At 39.4% G+C, this 22250-nt stretch overlaps 1 protein-coding gene across 1 annotated transcript; it reads right to left on the bottom strand.

The window, feature by feature from the left end:
- Positions 1 to 72: 72 nt before the first annotated feature.
- Positions 73 to 17289, bottom strand: flot1b (flotillin 1b). The gene is made up of 13 exons (XM_034174448.1): positions 17131 to 17289; positions 15481 to 15542; positions 14896 to 14971; positions 14538 to 14628; positions 12780 to 12923; positions 12506 to 12625; positions 12077 to 12172; positions 11696 to 11848; positions 5412 to 5593; positions 4537 to 4582; positions 1540 to 1677; positions 981 to 1145; positions 73 to 809 (listed from the first exon to the last, which is right to left on the bottom strand). Exons 2-13 carry the CDS (start codon positions 15521 to 15523, stop codon positions 780 to 782), a joined length of 1284 nt encoding a protein of 427 aa, XP_034030339.1. The 5' UTR covers positions 15524 to 15542; positions 17131 to 17289; the 3' UTR covers positions 73 to 779.
- Positions 17290 to 22250: the final 4961 nt, after the last annotated feature.

Here is a 22250-nt window from a genome sequence, read left to right as displayed (position 1 = left end):
AAAGACCAGGAGAATAAACTGGTACCACCTCACTCACCTTTGTCAAATGCTGTAATGGGTTTAAAAAAAGAAAAGAATCCTAGCAATACACTGAATACAATAACATCTCAGCAGCATCTGGTGAATTGAAAGGCACAAATACATTTTCATTAGTGCTCTAATATTAAAGATTTTCTACATTAAATCTTGTTCAAAATAAAAGAAAATTAATCTATAGATTGTGTCTTTTCTGTAGGGAAATTAAGGATGCTTGCAGAAAAAAGGAGGGGGCGGGGGGTTGAGGCTCATGAGTCTCTGCAGGACATCTGTAACATCTTTGTAACATCATAAGGAAGGTTGACCAAATCTCACAATGTTAAGACATTTTGAGACACATTTGGATAATTACCTAAATTTAAATCAAATGCCTTCCTGCCACTTAAGAGGAGGTACTTAAAATATTGACTACAGGAGCTGAAGAGCCAAAGAACACAGGAATTCCTATAAACTGTAAGCGGCCAAAGGCGGCTCAGGCACATCTCTCCTACAGGAAGGAAAAAACATGGACAATCCCTTGGATCTGTTTCTGCTTTGGGTCACAAACAGAACAGGGACACAATTAGAAACAACATACAGGAGTAAAAACTAAATCCCTGAAGACAGAGGACAGACCAGAGATGTGCAGCTGAAACATGCATGAATACACTTTGACAGGACAGCGATGTGAGGAGTCACTAACAGCGGTTGCAGGCACATGGAGCAAAGGCTGTGCTTCTCCGATGATTATTCCACTCCTCTTCTTAATGTACACGCTGGGACTTTCCTGTAACCTGTCAAGTCAACAACAATGTGATATGGCCGGTCAAAAATAACCTCTGTATGGTTTTATTACCCATAATGCTCTTCTTTCCATCAGTCAACAGAAACACAGACATACAGCTGTTTGGGAGTAAAAACTGACCTACTGGGACCACGTGCACGTCTTTCATACTCTCACATACCTGGGAGATGTCGACTCCGGTCAGTTTCTCCACAGCGAACGGCACCTTGGTCATGATGTCCAACACTTCTCCTGCTAGTTTGGCCGCGCCCACATCTGAGCCACCACTCGACACCATCGTGATCTTCTTGGCTGCTGAGAGAGGTTTGCTGATCTCTTGCGCCATCTAAAGTGCAGAAGCATTTGCAAAGGCTCAATGTAAAAAACAAAAAAACAAAAACAAAATTGCTTACTAAAAAAAAAACAAAAAAAAACAGCATTGTTGTAAATCACCTCATGAATTATTGACCAACATTCAATATCCTGAAAGTACAAAATACATCAATGCAATGAAGTAGACCTGCTCAGTACTTTGCCCACAACATCAACAATTGACATTCATATAAATATTACAGCACAAGTCAGACACTTTCTTCTAAAGGTATCAGCCAGCATTATGAAAATGTTTAAAGAGGTTATTTCTTCATAAAGATGCAGATAATGTCAGGCAATGTGCACCGACACTGTGATGACACCAGCGAACATATTTAAACTATATTCCTGAAAAAAATCTGACTGACCAGTGGCAGTTTCTCCAGCAACATGTCCACCATGGCTCCTTCCTTGTACTGCTTGAAGGCCTCTGCCTTCTTGGCCATCTGCTCTGCTTCAGCACGACCCTTTGCCTCCACAGCAAAAGCCTCTGCTTCACCCTTAATCTACAGATACATAGATACAAAAAAAAAAAAAAAAAAAAAAAAAGGTTCAGGAATGCTAGAAGAAATTCATCCTGAACAGGGAGTGGCATCACAGACTCCAACTGGTAATGCAGAAATTTAGAACAGGCTTTTCTGGTTGGGTTTCCATTTAGTTTAAATTAGAATTTATAAATAAAAAAAAATTCTTCAACATTTTACAGAACCTTAATGGCCAGACAAACCGTACAATTACAGTACTTCCCTGGTGCAGCTTCCAGAACGGTAAAATTACAACATAACTGTACCACATTACACTTACAGTTACCTGCAGGAAGAAGGACGTGGCACTTCAGTTTCAATTTATTTTCATTTATATAGCACCAAATCACAACAGAGCTGCCTCAAGGCGCTTCACACAAATAAGGTCTAACCTTACTAATCCCCAGAGCAACAGTGGTAAGGAAAAACTCCCTCTGAGGAAGAAACCTCAAGCAGACCAGACTCAAAGGGGTGACTCTCTGCTTGGGCCATGCTACAGACATAAATTACAGAACAATTCACAAAAGGAATATACAAGAAATGCTGTTGGTGCACAGGACAGGAGGGTTTCCAGCACAAACACAATTCCCATCTCTGGATGGAGCTGCACCTTAAACAGAGAGAAAAAACAGAACCAGGCATCAGAAAGACAAGAAATACAGTATGTCAGCATTAAACAACCTGAGAAAAAAAACAAAAACAAAAAAGAAATACTAAGGTGATCGCCGGCCACGAGCCCTAAGCTTCACTAAAAGACACAGTATTTAGGTAAAGTTGAGGCTGCAGCCCGCTCAGTTTCCTAAATAAAATAAATTAAGAGTAAAAAGCGTAAAACAAAACTATACCAGTATGCTAGCCATACGAAAGGGAAAATAAGTGCGTCTTAAGTCTGGACTTGAAAGTCTCCACAGAATCTGACTGTTTTATTGACGCAGGGAGATCATTCCACAGAATAGGGGCACGATAAGAGAAAGTGTGACCCGCAGACTTCTTATTCACCTTAGGGAAACAAAGTAGTCCTGCACCCTGAGAATGTAAAGCCTGGGCCGGTACATAAGGTTTAATTAGGTCAGTTAGGTAGGGAGGTGCCAGTCCATGAACAATTTTATAGACTAGTAGCAGAACCTTAAAATCTGATCTCACTGGGACAGGAAGCCAGTGAGGGGATGCCAAAATGGGTGTAATGTGGTCGAACTTTCTGCTTCGTGTCAAAAGTCTGGCTGCAGCATTCTGAACCAATTGGAGAGCCCTAATGCTGGACTGCGATAAACCAGAAAATAGAACATTGCAGTAGTCCAATCTAGAAGAGATAAATGCATGGATCAGGGTCTCAGCATCAGCCATAGACAGGATGGGACGAATCTTCGCTATATTTCGCAGGTGGAAAAAAGCAGTCTTCGTAATATTTCTAATGTGGAGGTCAAAGGACAATGTAGGATCAAAAATTACCCCAAGGTTCCTCACTTTGTCAGTGTGATGTACGACACACGAGCCTAGGTTAAGCATCAGCTGGTCAAATTGATGCCGATGTCTCACTGGACCAAGAACCATCATTTCAGTCTGATCAGAGTTTAAAAGTAGGAAGTTTCTAGACATCTAACTTCTCATTGATGCAAGGCAATCTTCTAAAGATTTTATGTGAACGAGATTACCAGCAGTTAATGGCATGTATAACTGAGTATCATCAGCATAGCAGTGATCCCAAAATGCCGCAAAATGTGCCCAAGGGGCACTATATAAAGGAAGAAAAGCAGGGGGCCTAAGACGGACCCCTGTTGAATCCCAAATTTCATGTCACTAAGATTAGAGGTAGTATTACTGTACAAAACACAGAACGACTGGTCAAGTATGACGTCAGCCATGCAAGGGCACTCCCAGTAATCCCAAAATAATTTTCCAGCATATCAAGTAGAATATGATGATCCACGGTATCAAATGCAGCACTGAGATCTAACAGCACCAGAATCGCAGTGGTGTCCGAATCCATTGTAAGCAGAAGATCATTCACCACTTTTGTGAGAGCTGTCTCTGTGGAATGATATTTTCTAAAAGCAGACTGCAGTGGCTCAAAGAGATTATTCTCAGTAAGATCGTCCACGAGCTGCCATGACACCACTTTTTCCAGAATTTTAGAACAAAATGATAGATTTGATATCGGCCGATAGTTTTCAATACACTAGGGTCAAGATTAGGTTTCTTAAGTAATGGCTTAATCACTGCAGATTTGAAACATTTAGGAACAGATCCAGAAGTTAAAGAAAGATGAATAATTTCCAGCACAGTCGGCCCAAGAGTGGGCCACAGGTCCTTAAACAGTTTTGTTGGTATCGGATCAAATAAACAGGTTGTGCTTTTTGTTGACATTACGAGTTTCGTCAGCACGCCTAGTGAGATACTATCAAATTCTGTAAATCTAGATAATACCTCAGTAATGGCGCCCACCTCAATAGCAGGGCATAGTGGCTGGGTTAGGGCATGCTGGGATATGTTTAACCTAATGTCTTCAAATTTCTTCTCAAAGTAATTCAGGAAATCTTCTGCAGTAAAAGGAGAGTGAACTACAGGTGGTTGTTCATGAATAAGTGTTGCCACCGTGTCGAACAAGAACTTTGAGTTATGCTTGTTTTTGTTGATCAAATCACAGTAATAGGTCCGCTTTGTAGCCAGTAATGCATGCTTATAGTCTAAGATAGCATCAGGCCACGCAAGGTGGAAAACTTCTAATTTTAAACTTCGATTACTTTACCCAACAGCAAAGCATGAAGTAACAAAAAGATGAAGTAATACGGCTGAAACAGGAACAATGAAAAAGAGAAAGTTGCATGCTGTTGGACTCCTCACCCTGATGGACTCGGCCTCTGCTTCAGCCTCCATGATGAGCTGCAGGCTGTTGGGAGAAAAGAGAAGCTGACTTGGACAGACATACTTTTGCTTTTCTTGTCCCTCATGGGGTATCAAACTCATTTTAGATAAGCGTTTCCCAATCTTGGTCCTTGGGACCCAAAATTCTGCGTATTTTCCATATGACCACTCACTCATCTTCAACCGCTTATCCGAGATCGGGTTGTGGACCACATGACACTGAACTAGTCAAAGCAGATCAACTCAGTCAGGTGTGTTCAGCTAATCAACAGCTGATTGAGCCGATCTGCTCTGATTCAGTGTCAAATGGAAAATGTGCAGCACTTTGGGTTCCAAGGACCAGGATTGGGAAACACTGACTTTCAGCATCATGTTTCCTTGTGTCATTTATTGACATAACTTTAGATTTTTTTTTTTTTAATTTTCATAAATTCTTTTTTTAAAACAATTTTTTAAAACACAAATTTGTATGACCCCTTGTCTGTGGGCAACCCTGGTATTCATATTTATATTTTCAAACTGTTTTTCTTTTTTCTTGCACTTTTGATACTCTGTGTGCTTCTTACCCTGTGTGCTGCTATACAATGCTGCTGGAACCTCAATTTCCCAGAGGGAGTCTTTCAAGGGTATCAATAAAGTTCTATCTAGCCAACTATTAACTATTTTGTATTAATTTAATCTTATATAGACCATTACAACTAAAATATAATTAAGCTGTAGCCCATTTATAATACTTTTCAAAATAAACATTGTATTGTACTTCCCAGGACAGAAAACAAAATATTAAATGAGTTTTTAACAAAGAGATCTTTAACACCTCAGAACTATGTTTGATGTTATGTATCACGTCTTACCGCTGTGCTTCAGCCAGCTTTTCCAGCTTGTATTTCTCAGCTTCAGCGGGCTTTTTGACTTTGGCCTCCAGCTCCTTCTCCTTGCGGATGATCTCCTGATCCTGCAGCATGATCTGCTGACTCCGCTCCACCACCTGAACCTGCATCTTCTCTTCCTCAATGCGCTGCTTGGTCTTGGCCACCTAAAGGAAAATTCCAACAATATTCAATCTTAAATCATTCAAAATGAATCCTATATAATGTTGGGAATCTGACCAGAGAAGGCATATTATGATTCTGCTCAAGCAAGTGATGAAGAAACAGTGTGTATGTGATGTGCTACAGGATAACCCACAAAAACTATACGTTTACATGTTTGTGGAACAGTTTGCATGTTGATATTAACAAGTCCACTTCCACTGAATCCTTTAATGCCCATCTTAAAAATGACTTACTGTCTGTTTATCTTAAATCTAGTTAAATCTTCTCTCCCCCTGCCATCCCCTCATTACCCCATCCCCGTAGAGACGGTGCCTGCTCCCAGACCACCAATAACCAGCAAAAATCTATTTAAGCATAAAAATTCAATAAGAAAAAATAATATAGCACCTTCAACTGCACCACAGACTAAAACAGTTAAGTGTGGTCTATTAAACATTAGGTCTCTCTCTTCTAAGTCCCTGTTAGTAAATGATATAATAATTGATCAACATATTGATTTATTCTGCCTTACAGAAACCTGGTTACAGCAGGATGAATATGTTAGTTTAAATGAGTCAATACCCCCGAGTCACACTAACTGCCAGAACGCTCATAGCACGGGCCGAGGCGGAGGATTAGCAGCAATCTTCCATTTCATCTTATTACTTAATCCAAAACCCAGACAGAGCTTTAATTTATTTGAAAGCTTGACTCTTAGTCTTGTCCATCCAAATTGGAAGTCCCAAAACCCAGTTTTATTTGTTATTATCTATCGTCCAGCTGGTCGTTACTGTGAGTTTCTCTGTGAATTTTCAGACCTTTTGTCTGACTTAGTGCTTAGCTCTGATAAGATATTTATAGTGGGCGATTTTAACATCCACACAGATGCTGAGAATGACAGCCTCAACACTGCATTTAATCTATTATTAGACTCAATTGGCTTTGCTCAGAATGTAAATGAGTCCACCCACCACTTTAATCATATCTTAGATCTTGTTCTGACTTATGGTATGGAAATTGAAGACTTAACAGTATTCCCTGAAAACTCCCTTCTGTCTGATCATTTCTTAATAACATTTACATTTACTCTGATGGACTACCCAGCAGTGGGGAATAAGTTTCATTACACTAGAAGTCTTTCAGAAAGCGCTGTAACTAGGTTTAAGGATATGATTCCTTCTTTATGTTCTGTAATGCCATATACCAACACAGTGCAGAGTAGCTACCTAAACTCTGGGAGTGAGATAGAGTATCTCGTCAATAGTTTTACATCCTCATTGAAGACAACTTTGGATGCTGTAGCTCCTCTGAAAAAGAGAGCCTTAAATCAGAAGTGCCTGACTCCATGGTATAACTCACAAACTCGCAGCTTAAAGCAGATAACCCGTAAGTTGGAGAGGAAATGGCATCTCACTAATTTAGAAGATCTTCACTTAGCCTGGAAAAAGAGTCTGTTGCTCTATTAAAAAAAAGCCCTCCGTAAAGCTAGGACATCTTACTACTCATCACTAATTGAAGAAAATAAGAACCCCAGGTTTCTTTTCAGCACTGTAGCCAGGCTGACAAAGAGTCAGAGCTCTATTGAGCCGAGTATTCCTTTAACTAGTAATGACTTCATGATTTTCTTTGCTAATAAAATTCTAACTATTAGAGAAAAAATTACTCATAACCATCCCAAAGACATATCGTTATCTTTGGCTGCTTTCAGTGATGCCGGTATTTGGTTAGACTCTTTCTCTCTGATTGTTCTGAGTTATTTTCATTAGTTACTTCCTCCAAACCATCAACATGTCTATTAGACCCCATTCCTACCAGGCTGCTCAAGGAAGCCCTACCATTAATTAATGCTTCGATCTTAAATATGATCAATCTATCTTAATTAGTTGGCTATGTACCACAGGCTTTTAAGGTGGCAGTAATTAAACCATTACATAAAAAGCCATCACTTGACCCAGCTATCTTAGCTAATTATAGGCCAATCTCCAACCTTCCTTTTCTCTCAAAAATTCTTGAAAGGGTAGTTGTAAAACAGCTAACTGATCATCTGCAGAGGAATGGTCTATTTGAAGAGTTTCAGTCAGGTTTTAGAATCCATCATAGTACAGAAACAGCATTAGTGAAGGTTACAAATGATCTTCTTATGGCCTCAGACAGTGGACTCATCTCTGTGCTTGTTCTGTTAGACCTCAGTGCTGCTTTTGATACTGTTGACCATAAAATTTTATTACAGAGATTAGAGCATGCCATAGGTATTAAAGGCACTGTGCTGCAGTGGTTTGAATCATATTTATCTAATAGATTACAATTTGTTCATGTAAATGGGGAATCTTCTTCACAGAGTAAGGTTAATTATGGAGTTCCACAAGGTTCTGTGCTAGGACCAATTTTATTCACTTTATACATGTTTCCCTTAGGCAGTATTATTAGACAGCATTGCTTAAATTTTCATTGTTACGCAGATGATACCCAGCTTAATCTATCCATGAAGCCAGAGGACACACACCAATTAGCTAAACTGCAGGATTGTCTTACAGACATAAAGACATGGATGACCTCTAATTTCCTGCTTTTAAACTCAGATAAAACCAAAGTTATTGTACTTGGCCCCACAAATCTTAGAAACATGGTGTCTAACCAGATCCTTACTCTGGATGGCATTACCCTGACCTCTAGTAATACTGTGAGAAATCTTGGAGTCATTTTTGATCAGGATATGTCATTCAATGCGCATATTAAACAAATGTGTAGGACTGCTTTTTTGCATTTGCGCAATATCTCTAAAATTAGAAAGGTCTTGTCTCAGAGTGATGCTGAAAAACTAATTCATGCATTTATTTCCTCTAGGCTGGACTATTGTAATTCATTATTATCAGGTTGTCCTAAAAGTTCCCTGAAAAGCCTTCAGTTAATTCAAAATGCTGCAGCTAGAGTACTAACGGGGACTAGAAGGAGAGAGCATATCTCACCCATATTGGCCTCTCTTCATTGGCTTCCTGTTAATTCTAGAATAGAATTTAAAATTCTTCTTCTTACTTATAAGGTTTTGAATAATCAGGTCCCATCTTATCTTAGGGAACTCATAGCACCATATCACCCCAATAGAGCGCTTCGCTTTCAGACTGCAGGCTTACTTGTAGTTCCTAGGGTTTGTAAGAGTAGAATGGGAGGCAGAGCCTTCAGCTTTCAGGCTCCTCTCCTCTGGAACCAGCTCCCAATTCAGATCAGGGAGACAGACACCCTCTCTACTTTTAAGATTAGGCTTAAAACTTTCCTTTTTGCTAAAGCTTATAGTTAGGGCTGGATCAGGTGACCCTGAACCATCCCTTAGTTATGCTGCTATAGACTTAGACTGCTGGGGGGTTCCCATGATGCACTGAGTGTTTCTTTCTCTTTTTGCTCTGTATGCACCACTCTGCATTTAATCATTGGTGATTGATCTCTGCTCCCCTCCACAGCATGTCTTTTTCCTGGTTCTCTCCCTCAGCCCCAACCAGTCCCAGCAGAAGACTGCCCCTCCCTGAGCCTGGTTCTGCTGGAGGTTTCTTCCTGTTAAAAGGGAGTTTTTCCTTCCCACTGTCGCCAAGTGCTTGCTCACAGGGGGTCGTTTTGACCGTTGGGGTTTTTCCGTAATTATTGTATGGCCTTGCCTTACAATATAAAGCACCTTGGGGCAGCTGTTTGTTGTGATTTGGCGCTATATAAATAAAATTGAATTGATTTGATTTGATTTAATGTAACTACATTTACTGGTTGGTATGTTTTATCTGCACTTGATGTTTCAATGTTAGATTGCTTTAATGAATGATACGTTTTCTCTTACTGTTGTCCTTTGATGTTAAGGTGCGTTTACACATAAGCAAGATGTGTTACCAATGTCATTTTTCTGTCATTCGTGACACATTCCTGACATTCTTAATGTGACTTAACACATCTGAATAGGTTTCTTAATAGTGCGTGTTGGTGCGTGATATTCTTGATATTCGTGGAGCATGTTTTTGCCTGTCAAAAAATCTTCCACGAATGTCACACACCACCCTCATTTCGTCTCACGTCGTGGAGGTCGCAACTGAGCGTACTGATCCGTCTTGATGAGTATTTTTCCTTAATAGTGACAACGTTCGTAGTGGTTCCTGTGATGGTTCTTGGAGCCCAAACTGTCACGCGTTATTACGAAGTGACACGGAAACTGTCAAGTTTTGACACGACTTGTAACGCTGCGTCTCATTTCACTGCGCACCACGACGAATCACTTTTCTGTCACGTGCGCACAATTAAACTCGGCTCCAAATGTCGTTCCACAGTTCCTGCTGAAGCTCCTCAGGACGCTCCTGCAGGTGTTCCACCTGCTGTTGTAACCGATGAGCGGGAGAACGAGTCTGAGCAACCAGAGGAGCGAGAGGAGACTCACATGCTGCCCGACATCTCTGCACCTCCTCCAGTCCGGCGGAGGAAGAAGCGTGCGCACAATTAAACCCTGCTGCACAACATTCAGTTTGATTGCTGACACCAAGTCGGCTAAAAGTCGAATTTCAGTGCTCTTCAGCGCGCTCCTGCAGGTGTTCCACCTGCTGCATGTGCCTGATGTTTGGGAAAATGCGCCAGAGGAGAGCCGCATGAAACCACACATCTGGCGCTGTCTTCCTCCTCCTCTCTGCACCACTCCATGGCACAGAGCCCAACTACGCATGCAGTCACAAAGTTCTTCTGAAAAACTGGAGCGATCTGAATTCGGTTGGATGAATATGGGTGTGTGTGTGGAGACAATTCACCTCGTTCACAACGTGACAGAACTTAATGATGCGCTGTTACACGCAATAGCGTGCGATAGCGCGTAACAACGCGGAACACTATTCTTGACCGTGCGTAATGGTTCCTGATAATTCTCCGGCAACATGTGCCATTAATCGTAACGTGTGGTAACAGGTTGCAGCAGTTCCTGAGGACACCTGACGCCTCTGCCCTGAATAGTCACATTCGTGATCAGCGGCCAAGAATGTGCACTTCGTGGCATTCGTGACTTGTCGTCGTTATGTGTAAATGCAACATTATATAGCGCACTATAAACCTTCTACATGAAAGAGCTATACAAAATCATTCTAATCATTATTACTATGGTGGATGGCACTTTAAATGCACTACCATAACTTGTAAAAACACATCATCGGGTAATTGGTACCGATGGCTTGGCACAGGAGTTTCTTAGCAACTATAAGCACCTTGGGATACGGTTGGATTTATCACTCTTATTTAACATCCAAGTAAATAATCACTCGGCAAACATTAAAGCTAGACTTTGTCTTCTGTGCTGGAACAAGGCTTCCTTCACTCATTTTACTAAATACACTCATGTAAAAATGACCATAATTCCTCACTGATTATGGTGACGTAATCTAAAAATGGAAAGTTGGCAACTAGGGAAACCTCCACCAAACCTGATGCACTACACCACTCAGCAATCCATTCTGCCACAGGTACACCTTTTACCACTCATTACTGTGATAACCATAAACTAGTGAACTGGCCATCCCTTCACACCAGGTCGCTACAACACTGGCTGCAAAAGCTAATATAGTTTTTGTTCGTCATTTAGTTTGTTTTGTTGCTGCAGACAATTGGAACTCACTATAAAACACACAAAAACTTACATCTTTCTTCTCACTTAACATGTTCAAAAATTCAAGTTATCGTCTGTTGTAGCTGTGCACCATCTTTTTTCAGTTCTATTCCTCAAAGAACATTCACTAAACTGCCTTTGGTGTCTGATGTTTTTAATCTTGATCCCATTCATTTAAACTCATCATTTTTATTTTATTTTGTGTTTTTTATGCTTTTGCTGATGTCTCAGACAGGTCATCAGTGAAAATGAGAATTGGTTCTCAGTTGGTTTTAACTGGTTAATAAAGGTCATATAAACACACAGTGTATGCAAATTTCACTTCACTGCCAAAAACTCACAGCTATTTTACATTTACCATGAGCTGCTTCCCTGAGGATCCTGCACAGAGTGAGTCTGTACGTACAGCACAAATGCTTTGTACATGGATTTGTTTTTCTTCACTATAATGGGTACAAATGTGGTTTAGCCCGTCAACGGAGCACTGTACCTGAAGCTGGTATGCCATCTCTGACTCTGCCTTCTTGCTGTTGACCTCAACATCATAGGCAGCCTTTTTCAGCTCATAGTCTCTCTGGGCTTTTGCCATCTCAATCTCATTTTTATACTGAGCCGACACCTTCTCCTGCATGGCATGTGCCTCCTGTACACAGCAACAACACACCGAAAATATATTTGTTTGAGTTCTTAATTTGGACAAAATCCAAAAAGATGCTGGGCAATTTTAAATGAAAATTGGACTTATCGCTGTTGAACCCTAAAGTCCCACATAGAGTATCAAAACTCAAATCCAATTAGGCCTGTGAGAATAACCACAACACAGAGGAAATAACAGGAAAGAAGGCAGAAAAAAAAAAAAATCTTATTTTACCCTGATCACAGCATCCCGTTTGTACTGAGCCTCTCCGATCCTGGCATCCCTCTGCACCTGGGCTGTTCTGGCTTTACCCAGTGAGTTAAGGTAGTCCTGGGAAAGCAAGAAAGAGGGGAAAAAGAGAAGTGATGCTCATCTTTGAAACACCAAAAATTGAGATGCTTAAGGGGAAAAAAAAAAATGAAGGCGGTGTATTCGGCAAACAAAACAGGAGACTGTGTGCTGCTGCAGAAGCACTTAGGTCTAATTTATCATTAATGGACAGAGCGATGGTTGACTCAGAGACCATCAACAACAATCAGTCAGGTGCATTAATGAAACAAAATAAATCTTCCAGAGCTAAAAGCTTTCACATCAGCAAGTCACAGTCACTCAGACACTATAGCTCCAGTCATTCCACTGCTTTGATCATCAGTTTTATGTCACCTGATCATCATGAACATCTTTGAGCGTGTAGCTGACGACACCAATCCCCATATTGACCAGATCAGAGGAGGCCACCTTGAAAACATGCTCTGAGAACTTCTTACGGTCCTGGTAGATCTCCTACACAAAACGGTAGATCCATCACTTCATGCAGAACATTAGTCAGAAATTAGGCTTTGTGAGAAATATCAACTAGGCCATAACAAAGGCCAGACGCAGTGTTAATGATGAGTGATCAGACTAGACCACATGTGAGTTATCACATCACACCAACCTCCACAGTTAAATGTGCGATGATCGCTCTCTGGTGCCCCTCCAACGTTTCCAGGGCAATCTGGGCGACCTCAGCCTCAGACTTTCCCATGAACATTTGGCAAGCAGTGGCTAACATTTCCTTGTTCTGTCCCTGGATCTTCACCTGGCAATAGAGAGAAAAAGTAATTTATACGTAAGTTAAAGATGATAGTCATTCTCTGGGTAAGTGCTTGCTGAGTTTGTGTTTTGTATCATTTAAAACTGGTTGTGTATTAGACTCTGGTTGACAAATTAAGATACTGATATTTATAGGGTTCCAGGAACTTCTGATACAGATTTATTATTGTTATAGTCTAAAAACTATTATTTAAAAATAATCAACAGATGAATAAACAACTGAAACAAGTGTTCGATGCACCCTTACTACTGACGAATACATCTACGAGTACTTATGCTTTCAACTGCACATTTTAATACACTGACATACATTCATGGATGCGGAGGGGTCAAAAGGTTAAAGAAGCAAAATAACGCCACTCCCCACTCCCATGACTTTTTTGTAAGTGTAGGGTATGTTCATAGTGTGAACATACCTTTAAAAATACAACAAAAGGCACTAATAAGTAATCCATTACAAGTTTAAAAATTAATTGAACAAACTGATAGGTCTTGAAAGACTGCAGGAGAGAGCACCTATTATTATTGATTTATTTTGTATTTACTGTATTTTCCGAAGGTTAAGTTGCACCAGAGTAAAAGTCGCAACTGTCAACAAATACTCTTGAAGAGGAAAAAAACGCCATATACGTATAAGTCGCACCGAGCTATAAGTCTCACCTTTTTCTGTGTTATGAGCTCTTTAATTTGGGATTTTTTTTGCATTGTTGTTGTGTATTTTTTGTTACTGGTATTTATTCTTTTATTATTGGAGTTGATTTTGTTTAGTGCTTTGATTGGTAGGAAAGTTCTATATAAATAGTCATTATAATTACTATTATCAATAACACACTTGTGAAGTTTCCGTATACAAGTTGCAACGGAGTATAATTCGCAGAGCCTCCCAAACTAGTAAAAAAAAATTTTAAATAACAGTGACTTATACTCCAAAAAATACAGTAGTTTCATTTTTAAGTGTTTCTTGTTCTTTAAATGACAATATTGGACAGTTTCTTAAAAACCTTTCATTATGAAACCATCCTATACCCTATACAGTGTAAAGCCTGCAGGGGTGGTGAATAAGCGGTTAAGTGCATGTTTCCAGTGCGGAAGGTTCCCAGTTCAATCCCCACCCCTGCACGTTCTCCATATAATATGGAGTTGTTTCTATAAGGGCAACCGGCATAAAACATTCAAATCAACATGCAGATCCAAGGTGGATCTGCTGTGGTGACCCAGAGTGAAAACTAGGCAGCAGCCAAAGGGACTTACTTAGTGTAAAGCCTCCATTAACATAATATTCACACAGTAACAGTGTATTAATGAGGCCTTTATGTGTAACAGCCACCTGCAGAAAATAGCAGTCAAGCTACTGCCTTGTCTATTAGCATCTACAGAAAATATATTAAATCTGTTACAATAATGAATACAAACACAGATTAGTGACTCCAGCAACAAACTTATTTCATGCCCAAGGGAGTTTTACCTTACTGCTGTTGGCTACCTGCTTACTCAGGTTAGACTTGACCCATGTGAAAAACCTTGGGGTGGACCTATGTTGTGATATGGTGCTATATAATTAAACTTAGGGCACTTTAATCACCCTGTCTTTGAAACATACCTGTGCAATCCCAGTGACAGAAATAGGGACACCATGGCGGGTGTAGACTTTATCACTCTTCACATTGAGAGTCAAAGTATTCAGAGTGATTCTGGGAAAGACGGGAATAACACAATGAGTTAGCATGAACAAAAAGCAAAACAAAAGAAGAAAATGAGCCCATTATCAGAACCAGAAACCATTTCACCAAGCTGCTAATAGCGTGCTGTGTAAAATACAGACAACACACATTTTTAATTGCATATTCTTCCACTACTGTCATTTATGTCCCTTATTAGTTGAGTGGTACACCGATTCAAGCTGTAAATATGGCAATAATATACTTAAATAGAGCGCAGAGAAACAAGACATGGGTAACCTCTGAATCTGCTGAATACATGGGAAGACAAACACTCTTCCTCCAGCAATCATTAAAGGTGGAGACCGGCCAAAGCCTGAAGAGGAAACAAGCACATCAATGCAATACCATTCAAGCACAGGCAGAAAGTTTAAACTATTTATTCAGTCATTTGTTTAAGATCTTCACTCAGCTTTCAACCCTGCATTATTTAAATCTAATGAAACTTATCCACATCAAAATTTGCACAATACACTGAAGCTGATTTGTTCAAGACAATGGTGGAAAAAAAAATCACTGGATTACATCAATCTGACAAAAAGTGTTGTGCAATCACAGTTTAAGACAAAACATGTGACCAGAAATTGCTCACATGATGTTGGTTTACTGTTCCTACATAGACGCGGCTTTGTTCCTTTTACCATTATTGCTTTTATGATGACACACTTCATGCTGCAGGAACCTAAACCTGCAGCAATCATTACATCCACATAGAGGCTTAACTGCTTTGTTTCCCCATCAGGGAATATTCTGAGTTTCTAAACATCCTGTGGTCTTGTGAGTACTAAAAGCTATACTGAACACATGGACATTTTCTCATCTTACCAGACACCACCATAGCTTCATTGGGTCCGCAAGTGTAGAACATCTCAAATCTTGCCTTGAGGCTGAAAATGAATGCAAATTCTCAAACTATGCCACAATATTAAAACAATACAGCATGACAACAATATTATGTGAGCTGTGCAAAAAGTGAAAATAAGCTAAGTTAGAAAAACAATGTTTCTGCATATATAACAGCAAAGCTTGTTATGAAAGAAAATGTTTTCCCTGCACTGAAGATTCATTGTTGTCTCCTACGTTACGTACAGCTTAAAAAAATAGAGGCCACTCAGAGAACACATACCTCATCAAGGGAACATTAATTCTTGACTTGTACAGTAGGTCAACATTACTAGATGTTTGCAGCTCCATTTCTTACAACACAGCAAGTGCAAATGTACGGTATGCATGTGTGAAACAATTTAACTTGCTTTTCTCCGTCACACCAATGGCATACAACAGACAGCACAAAAGCTAAGCTAAAGTGAAGACTAACTGTCTCTCAAACTTCTAACTTTTTGAGCTTCCTCGGTCGAAACAAGACGTCACAATTCTGCAATTATAAACTTGTTGCTCATATCTGCATGGAGCAGATATGAGCTCACACCGAAAAATTACTCTGTGGTTCTGAAAGCCCTTCATCACATTGATGCATTTATGATACAGTAAAATCACTTTGTATAACCGTGTGCTGAACGGGTGACTTAAATTTTCTTCCTTGTCTGATTTGTACTCTGCCTTCCGTCATTGTTCTGCATGAGCTGCCCACGTGTAGCGCATATGAAAACATGTCATCAAATATATCATTAATATTATAGGATGTCAAATTCCTATCGTGGGGAGAATTTCTACCAGTATATTAATAACGATGCAATATACCCCATGTGGATGTGTAAACCAATTTTCAGCCTTTTACAATTTTTTCCTGGCTTTTTGCTGATTTAGACAGGACTGGAAGTATGACCACACTATAAAATTTTATTGAAATTTTTCTAGTAGTGTTTGAGTTATCTTGTAAACAAACAGGCAGGCATGGATGATCAGACTCTACTCCTTCGATGGGTAGATAACTTGTTTAAAAAAAATTAAAGTCTTGTAACACCTACAGCATTCACTTGTAAACACCTTCAAATTAAAACTAAAGATCTATACTATGCTCAGGCATGATGCTCCCCCACTTCGTCTATAACCAGAGAATTATGAACCAGATGACAGCATGAAATGTAACATTAACACAAACGCACAACATTATATTAAACACATTCACACAAAACTGAATATGTCACTTGGTGAAACATCTAGAAGGCCAACAAGAAGTCCAGATGCTGTAAACGTGTAGAAACAGAAATTTTGTCAACACAGCGATCAGATATGGCTCTATCAATCTTTATAACGCTGCTCCTTCTACCAACAACAGCCCCAAAAACACGGCAACTGCTAGTACCGTAAACAACAGGTCATCAAACTCTACTTAATATTTACACTGGTGTTCTGAACTCACTTAAGCTAAAAAATTGAGTGAAAGATCCTAATGGGCTTCGAAGCTATCGGTAGCTAACATTTAATAACAATGCGCGTGTGGAAAAACACAGACCAGCGTTACACAACAGGTATTAAACACAAAAACACAATGTCACAAACAGATAAACTTACTTATTTGGGATCGAGTTGTTTCCAAAGCCGTTCCAAAAGTGCAAATTTAACTGGAGTCAGTTTTCAGTAGTCAAGTTAAAGCGGAATGACAAAAATATCCGTCTGATTATTGAACACTAACCACGCCCCATTCGATGATGACGCCAAGTCTTCAAACCTTGTGTCGAAGACTGATTCGTTCATACATGAAACACTGACCCAAATCACTTACATTAATTTACTTTTAGTTCACTGATCTGTATATATAAAGATCAGTGTTTTAATTACAGAGAACGCTTTGGCCACTACTGGTCACTGATCTGAATGAATCATTTACCGATATAAAGGTTCAAAATGGTTGAAAACGCCACAAAGCTTCATTCATCTGTCGCGGAAAGCGTACGCTGACTTGCCATGCCCTTCCTAGCTCTAGTCTATATCTGGCGCCATCTCGTGGTCAATATTATATATTTTGTTGGAGGCGTATCTATTCCTTGTTCTGCCACCTGACTCGGTCTGTCTTTTTATGTCACTTTAGAGTAACATTAGTAGTTTAAGTGAAGTTTGCAGGGGGTTGATTATAGATAATGGTGTTTCTCTGGCATTCTCTCAGAAAACAAAAACATTTCGTGTGCAGCCTTGATTCATACCAAAAGCATCATTAGGTCACATAAGAAGCCAGTTTTGGTTTAAATCGTGGTTTTTATTTTATTTATTATTTTTAACATACAGACACTGAATTATGGGAGTTTGGGGATATTTGACAACAAATCCAGCCACATTTATATAGAAAGGGTAAATTAAAAAATTTTATAATGTTTATTTTTTTCAGTTTAAATCCTTTTCATATCAAAACTGTCAACCTGAGGGTCATCAAAATGTTTGGAGAGAACACAAGTCAACAAATTGTATGATGTTGGCCCTGTGGCCAGAGAATCGTTTTAGCTGTTGGGGAGTGTACTTTTCTGACTACTATTACACCACAACATCTGATGGCCTCCGTCACAGACTCCAAGACAGGGTGAGATGCCAACTATCCGGGAGAGACTCTGAGTAGAGTCACTGCTTCTTTGCATTGGTTCAGACATCTTGTGACAATGCCCCCTGGTCAACTCCCAAGGGAAGTGTGGAAGCTCTCCCTTGATGTTTATAATGGTTGCAGAAATTCCATCTGTTTTAATTAAAAAGTGTCATGGACAGACTGGATTTTATGGGTAAACAAATTATAATAAATCAGTTGGCTGATGATGACACAACACTATTTCTTAAAAATGAATTCCAAATTCCCATAGCATTGCAGGTTATCAATGTTTTCTCAAAAGCCTCCGGACTCCAGTTAAACTTAAACAAATGTGAATTGTTGTCATTAAAAGACCAGTCCATGCAATCATTATACAATATAAAGGTGGAAAAAGAGGTTAAATATTTGGGTATTGTGGTGACCAAAGACAAAGCGATCTCCGAAAAATCAAATATAAAAGACAATGTTGACAATTGCAAATCTTTCCTGAACAGGTGGCTACAAAGGGATCTTTCAGTATTTGGCAGAATATTGTTAACAAAATTGGACAGTTTATCTAGATTAATATGTATGCCATATTCTCTTCCTATATCACCCCAAATTATTAAAACTATCAATAGTCTTAATTTTAATTTCATCTGGAGGAACAAATGCCATTATATAGCAAAGCAGGATTGAATTAAATCTTACAAAAATGGAGGTGGTAATTTGATTTTATGAATGGAATGATAAAAATTAAGTGGTTGAAACATTGTTCACAAAATCAACAATCTTTATGGTTTTACATACCCAATCAGAGTTTTGAAAAAGTAGGCAGACTGAATTTTCTCTTAAGATGTGATTTTTTTTTACCTTAAAAACTCCCTCTGAAACTTCCAGATTTCCACCAAGAGGTCCTTCTCTATTGGAAACTTATATTCAAACACAACTTCACATAACAAACCAGTGTGGAACAATAGATATATACAGGTTAACAAAAAAACAAACAAACAAACAAAAAAAATCTCTTTTTTTTTATCTCTGAATGGTTCTCTAGAGCAGACCTGGGCAAACTGCGGCCCGGGGGCCACATGCGGCCCTTTGCATGTCGCTGTCCGGCCCTCATGAGGTCTGTGGTTATTATTACATATATTAAAAATGTCAAGCTTGTGTGTTGCAAATCATTAGAGAGGTTTATTTAGGTATATTTAAATATTTACATATTTTTACAATAAGAAAAAGTACCTATAAAAGCTATTAAATAGGTCATTTTTTGTAAAATTTGTAATGGGAGACAGCTGAGTTATCGATGGTGTGGCCCTCGGGCATAATTCAGGTTCCCTATGTGGCCCCTTGTAAAAATGAATTGCCCACCCCTGCTCTAGAGGAATGTGGACTTTGGCCCACTTTATACATGATAATGGAAATAATTTACATCACATTGAATTCTGTGACAAATTTAAAATCAACTGTACCCAGAACAAATATAATTATGATTAAACAGGATATAATATATGTGAAAGTCACACCTGCCTTAAGACAACTTTGCATTAATGGTATTGATTTCTGTGATTACAAATGTAACAACAAGATTATAAGAAGCAACTTATTTAATAATTGTCTCATCAATTCACTCAAAAGAGATTATATTATTAAAGATTTTGGAAAGGAGGAAATAAAAAAGATTAGACTAAAGATTAACATTTCCAGTCTCGCCAAAGACAAAATAACTCAAAATTAAAATTATAACAATATTTATCTAACTAACGAGTTTTTAAAATAGATCTTCGAAATGGATAGGTAAATGTGGCTTTTGTGAGACTGGAACTGAAGACCTGCTCCTTTTGTGTGAAACAGTGCAAAGCTTTTAGCTTGACCTTCAACAATGAATTGTCTCTTAAGGAATTTGGATCAGTGATCTAACCATTACAGACATCAAATTTGGAACATTTTGTAATAATGACTTTGATATTAATAATATAATTTCACTAAGCAAACATTACATACACAAATGTATTTTTTTTCAAGACAAAACCAAATATTACTCATTGAGTTAAAACTTTATTATAAGCCCTTATCATTGATTGAATCCAATAATGCTTCAAACTTAGTTTCTTTTATAGACAAATATTATCTGTAAATTTTTGGTTGCCCTATATTTTCTTTTCTTTTTTATTTTTAAATAACAAAAAGCCCCTTATGGTCTTTTTTTATTTTCATATATGCAACAATTTCAAGATTTTGTACAGTACCTGTTTTGTTTATATTTGATTCATTAAAAAAAAAACTCCCAAGAGAAGTCTTCCAGGCAGGTCAAACTGGGAGGAGGCAGAGAAGACCGAAGCCACACTGGAGGGATTCTATTTCCCAGCTGGTTTGGGAATCCCCCAGGAAGTGTTACAGGACTTGCAAGCAGTCATATACGGGCCCTCGTTCCGTGCGACCGCCTACCAGGCTTGCGTGTCCCCTTGTGTCCAGATGTGGGCATGTGTGTACAGGGGCAACCACTCACCTCAGTTAAAATTTCAAGCAAATCACACAATGCATGAAGGAGTTATGACATGTTGATAGTTCATTCACTAGGGGGCGCTCAGAGCACAAACAGAGGGGGCAGGTGTGTTCAGGGGCCAACTGACTAACACTCTGCATTTAATCATTAGTGATCGATCTCTGCTCCCTTCCACAGCATGTCTTTTTCCTGGTTCTCTCCCTCAGCCCCAACCAGTCCCAGCAGAAGACTGCCCCTCCCTGAGCCTGGTTCTGCTGGAGGTTTCTTCCTGTTAAAAGGGAGTTTTTCCTTCCCACTGTAGCCAAGTGCTTGCTCACAGGGGGTCGTTTTGACCATTGGGGTTTTACATAATTATTGTATGGCCTTGCCTTACAATATAAAGCGCCTTGGGGCAACTGTTTGTTGTGATTTGGCGCTATATAAAAAAATTGATTGATTGATTGAACTGTCATCACACGTGAAGTTTCATGTAAATCAGGCAAAGCATGAAGGAGTTATCATGACTTGTTGTTCTACGGCAAAGTTTCAAAATGGCAGCGCCATAGCGGCCACACCATTCAACATAGAGAAAAGCTTTCGATAACTTTTGGTCAGTAGCATCTGTGGATGCTGTGAAAGAAATGTGAAGTGTATTGGACAAAATCCCTAGGAGGAGTTCGTTCAAATACAACGTGTGGAAATCATGGCAAAATGACAAAAAAATTCAAAATGGCTGACTTCCTGTTTGGAGGAGACCCATGGTGCAAGAGACTTTTTTGTACATCTATGCAAGTCACACATGTGTACCAATTTTCATCTCCCTACTCCAAAAAACCCCTATGGGGAGTGGTTTTTGAAAGTTTCAAGGAGGCGCTATTGAGGCATTTTGCCACGCCCATGGGCGACACCCCTATGAATTGTAAGAGGTTGTCGTGCTTGACCTGTGTATCAATTTTCATGATGATATGACAAAATTAAAGCCGTCAAAACGAAGAACGTAATTTCGTGGCGAAGGGGTGATATTCGGCACGCCGCCACACGGACGCCGTTACTTATAACTTCACGGTGATCATCGCCTACGTTCACCAACTTGTTCTGCATGTTTTAGAAGTGGAAGGAAGTTGATGGTGTTAACTATGTGACATCAGTGCCTGTTTAAGTATAATTTCCATGGCGAAGGGTCAAAATGGCGGTGCCATAGCGGCCACACCCTTCGACATACGATCATCGCCTACATTCACCAACTTGTTCTGCGTGTTTTAGAAGTGGAATGAAGTTGATTGGGTTAACTATGTGACATCATGACCTGTTAAAGTAAAAATAGGACATTTCCTGTTACCACCGGGGGGCGCTATGGCACAGGTGGGATGTTAATATATGCACACATTCAGGGCAGAGCCCTCATCATGTCCAGAAAGTTTGACGGATCTGCGATTAAGTATGTGGGCGTGACAGCCGTTCGAAGTGAAACGGCGTGCTCCGAAAAGCTCGCCAAAGTTTGACAACCCCTAGCAGCCACGCCTTTTGACTTAATTAGACTCTTTTGATAACTTTTGATCACCATTGTGTCGTGATGATGTTGACAAATTTGAAGACGATTGGATGAAATCCCTAGGACGAGTTCGTTCAAATGTAAGTACTGGAAATGGCCAA

The sequence above is a fragment of the Thalassophryne amazonica genome, chromosome 7 (assembly GCF_902500255.1).
Source record: "Thalassophryne amazonica chromosome 7, fThaAma1.1, whole genome shotgun sequence".
In the NCBI taxonomy this organism is placed as follows: domain Eukaryota; kingdom Metazoa; phylum Chordata; class Actinopteri; order Batrachoidiformes; family Batrachoididae; genus Thalassophryne; species Thalassophryne amazonica.
Note: the sequence above shows the minus strand (reverse complement) of the source record. Positions and strands in the feature narration are given on the sequence as shown.

What these genes read in the sequence shown, in the direction of transcription:
- flot1b (XM_034174448.1), bottom strand. Translation starts at nt 15,523, where the DNA reads ATGTTCTACACTTGCGGACCCAATGAAGCTATGGTGGTGTCTG. An exon ending in AAGATGTTCATGATGATCAG is followed by an intron (nt 12,173 to 12,505) that starts GTGACATAAAAC and finishes TTGCTTTCCCAG; the next exon opens with GACTACCTTAACTCACTGGG. An exon ending in AACGGGATGCTGTGATCAGG is followed by an intron (nt 11,849 to 12,076) that starts GTAAAATAAGAT and finishes TGCTGTGTACAG; the next exon opens with GAGGCACATGCCATGCAGGA.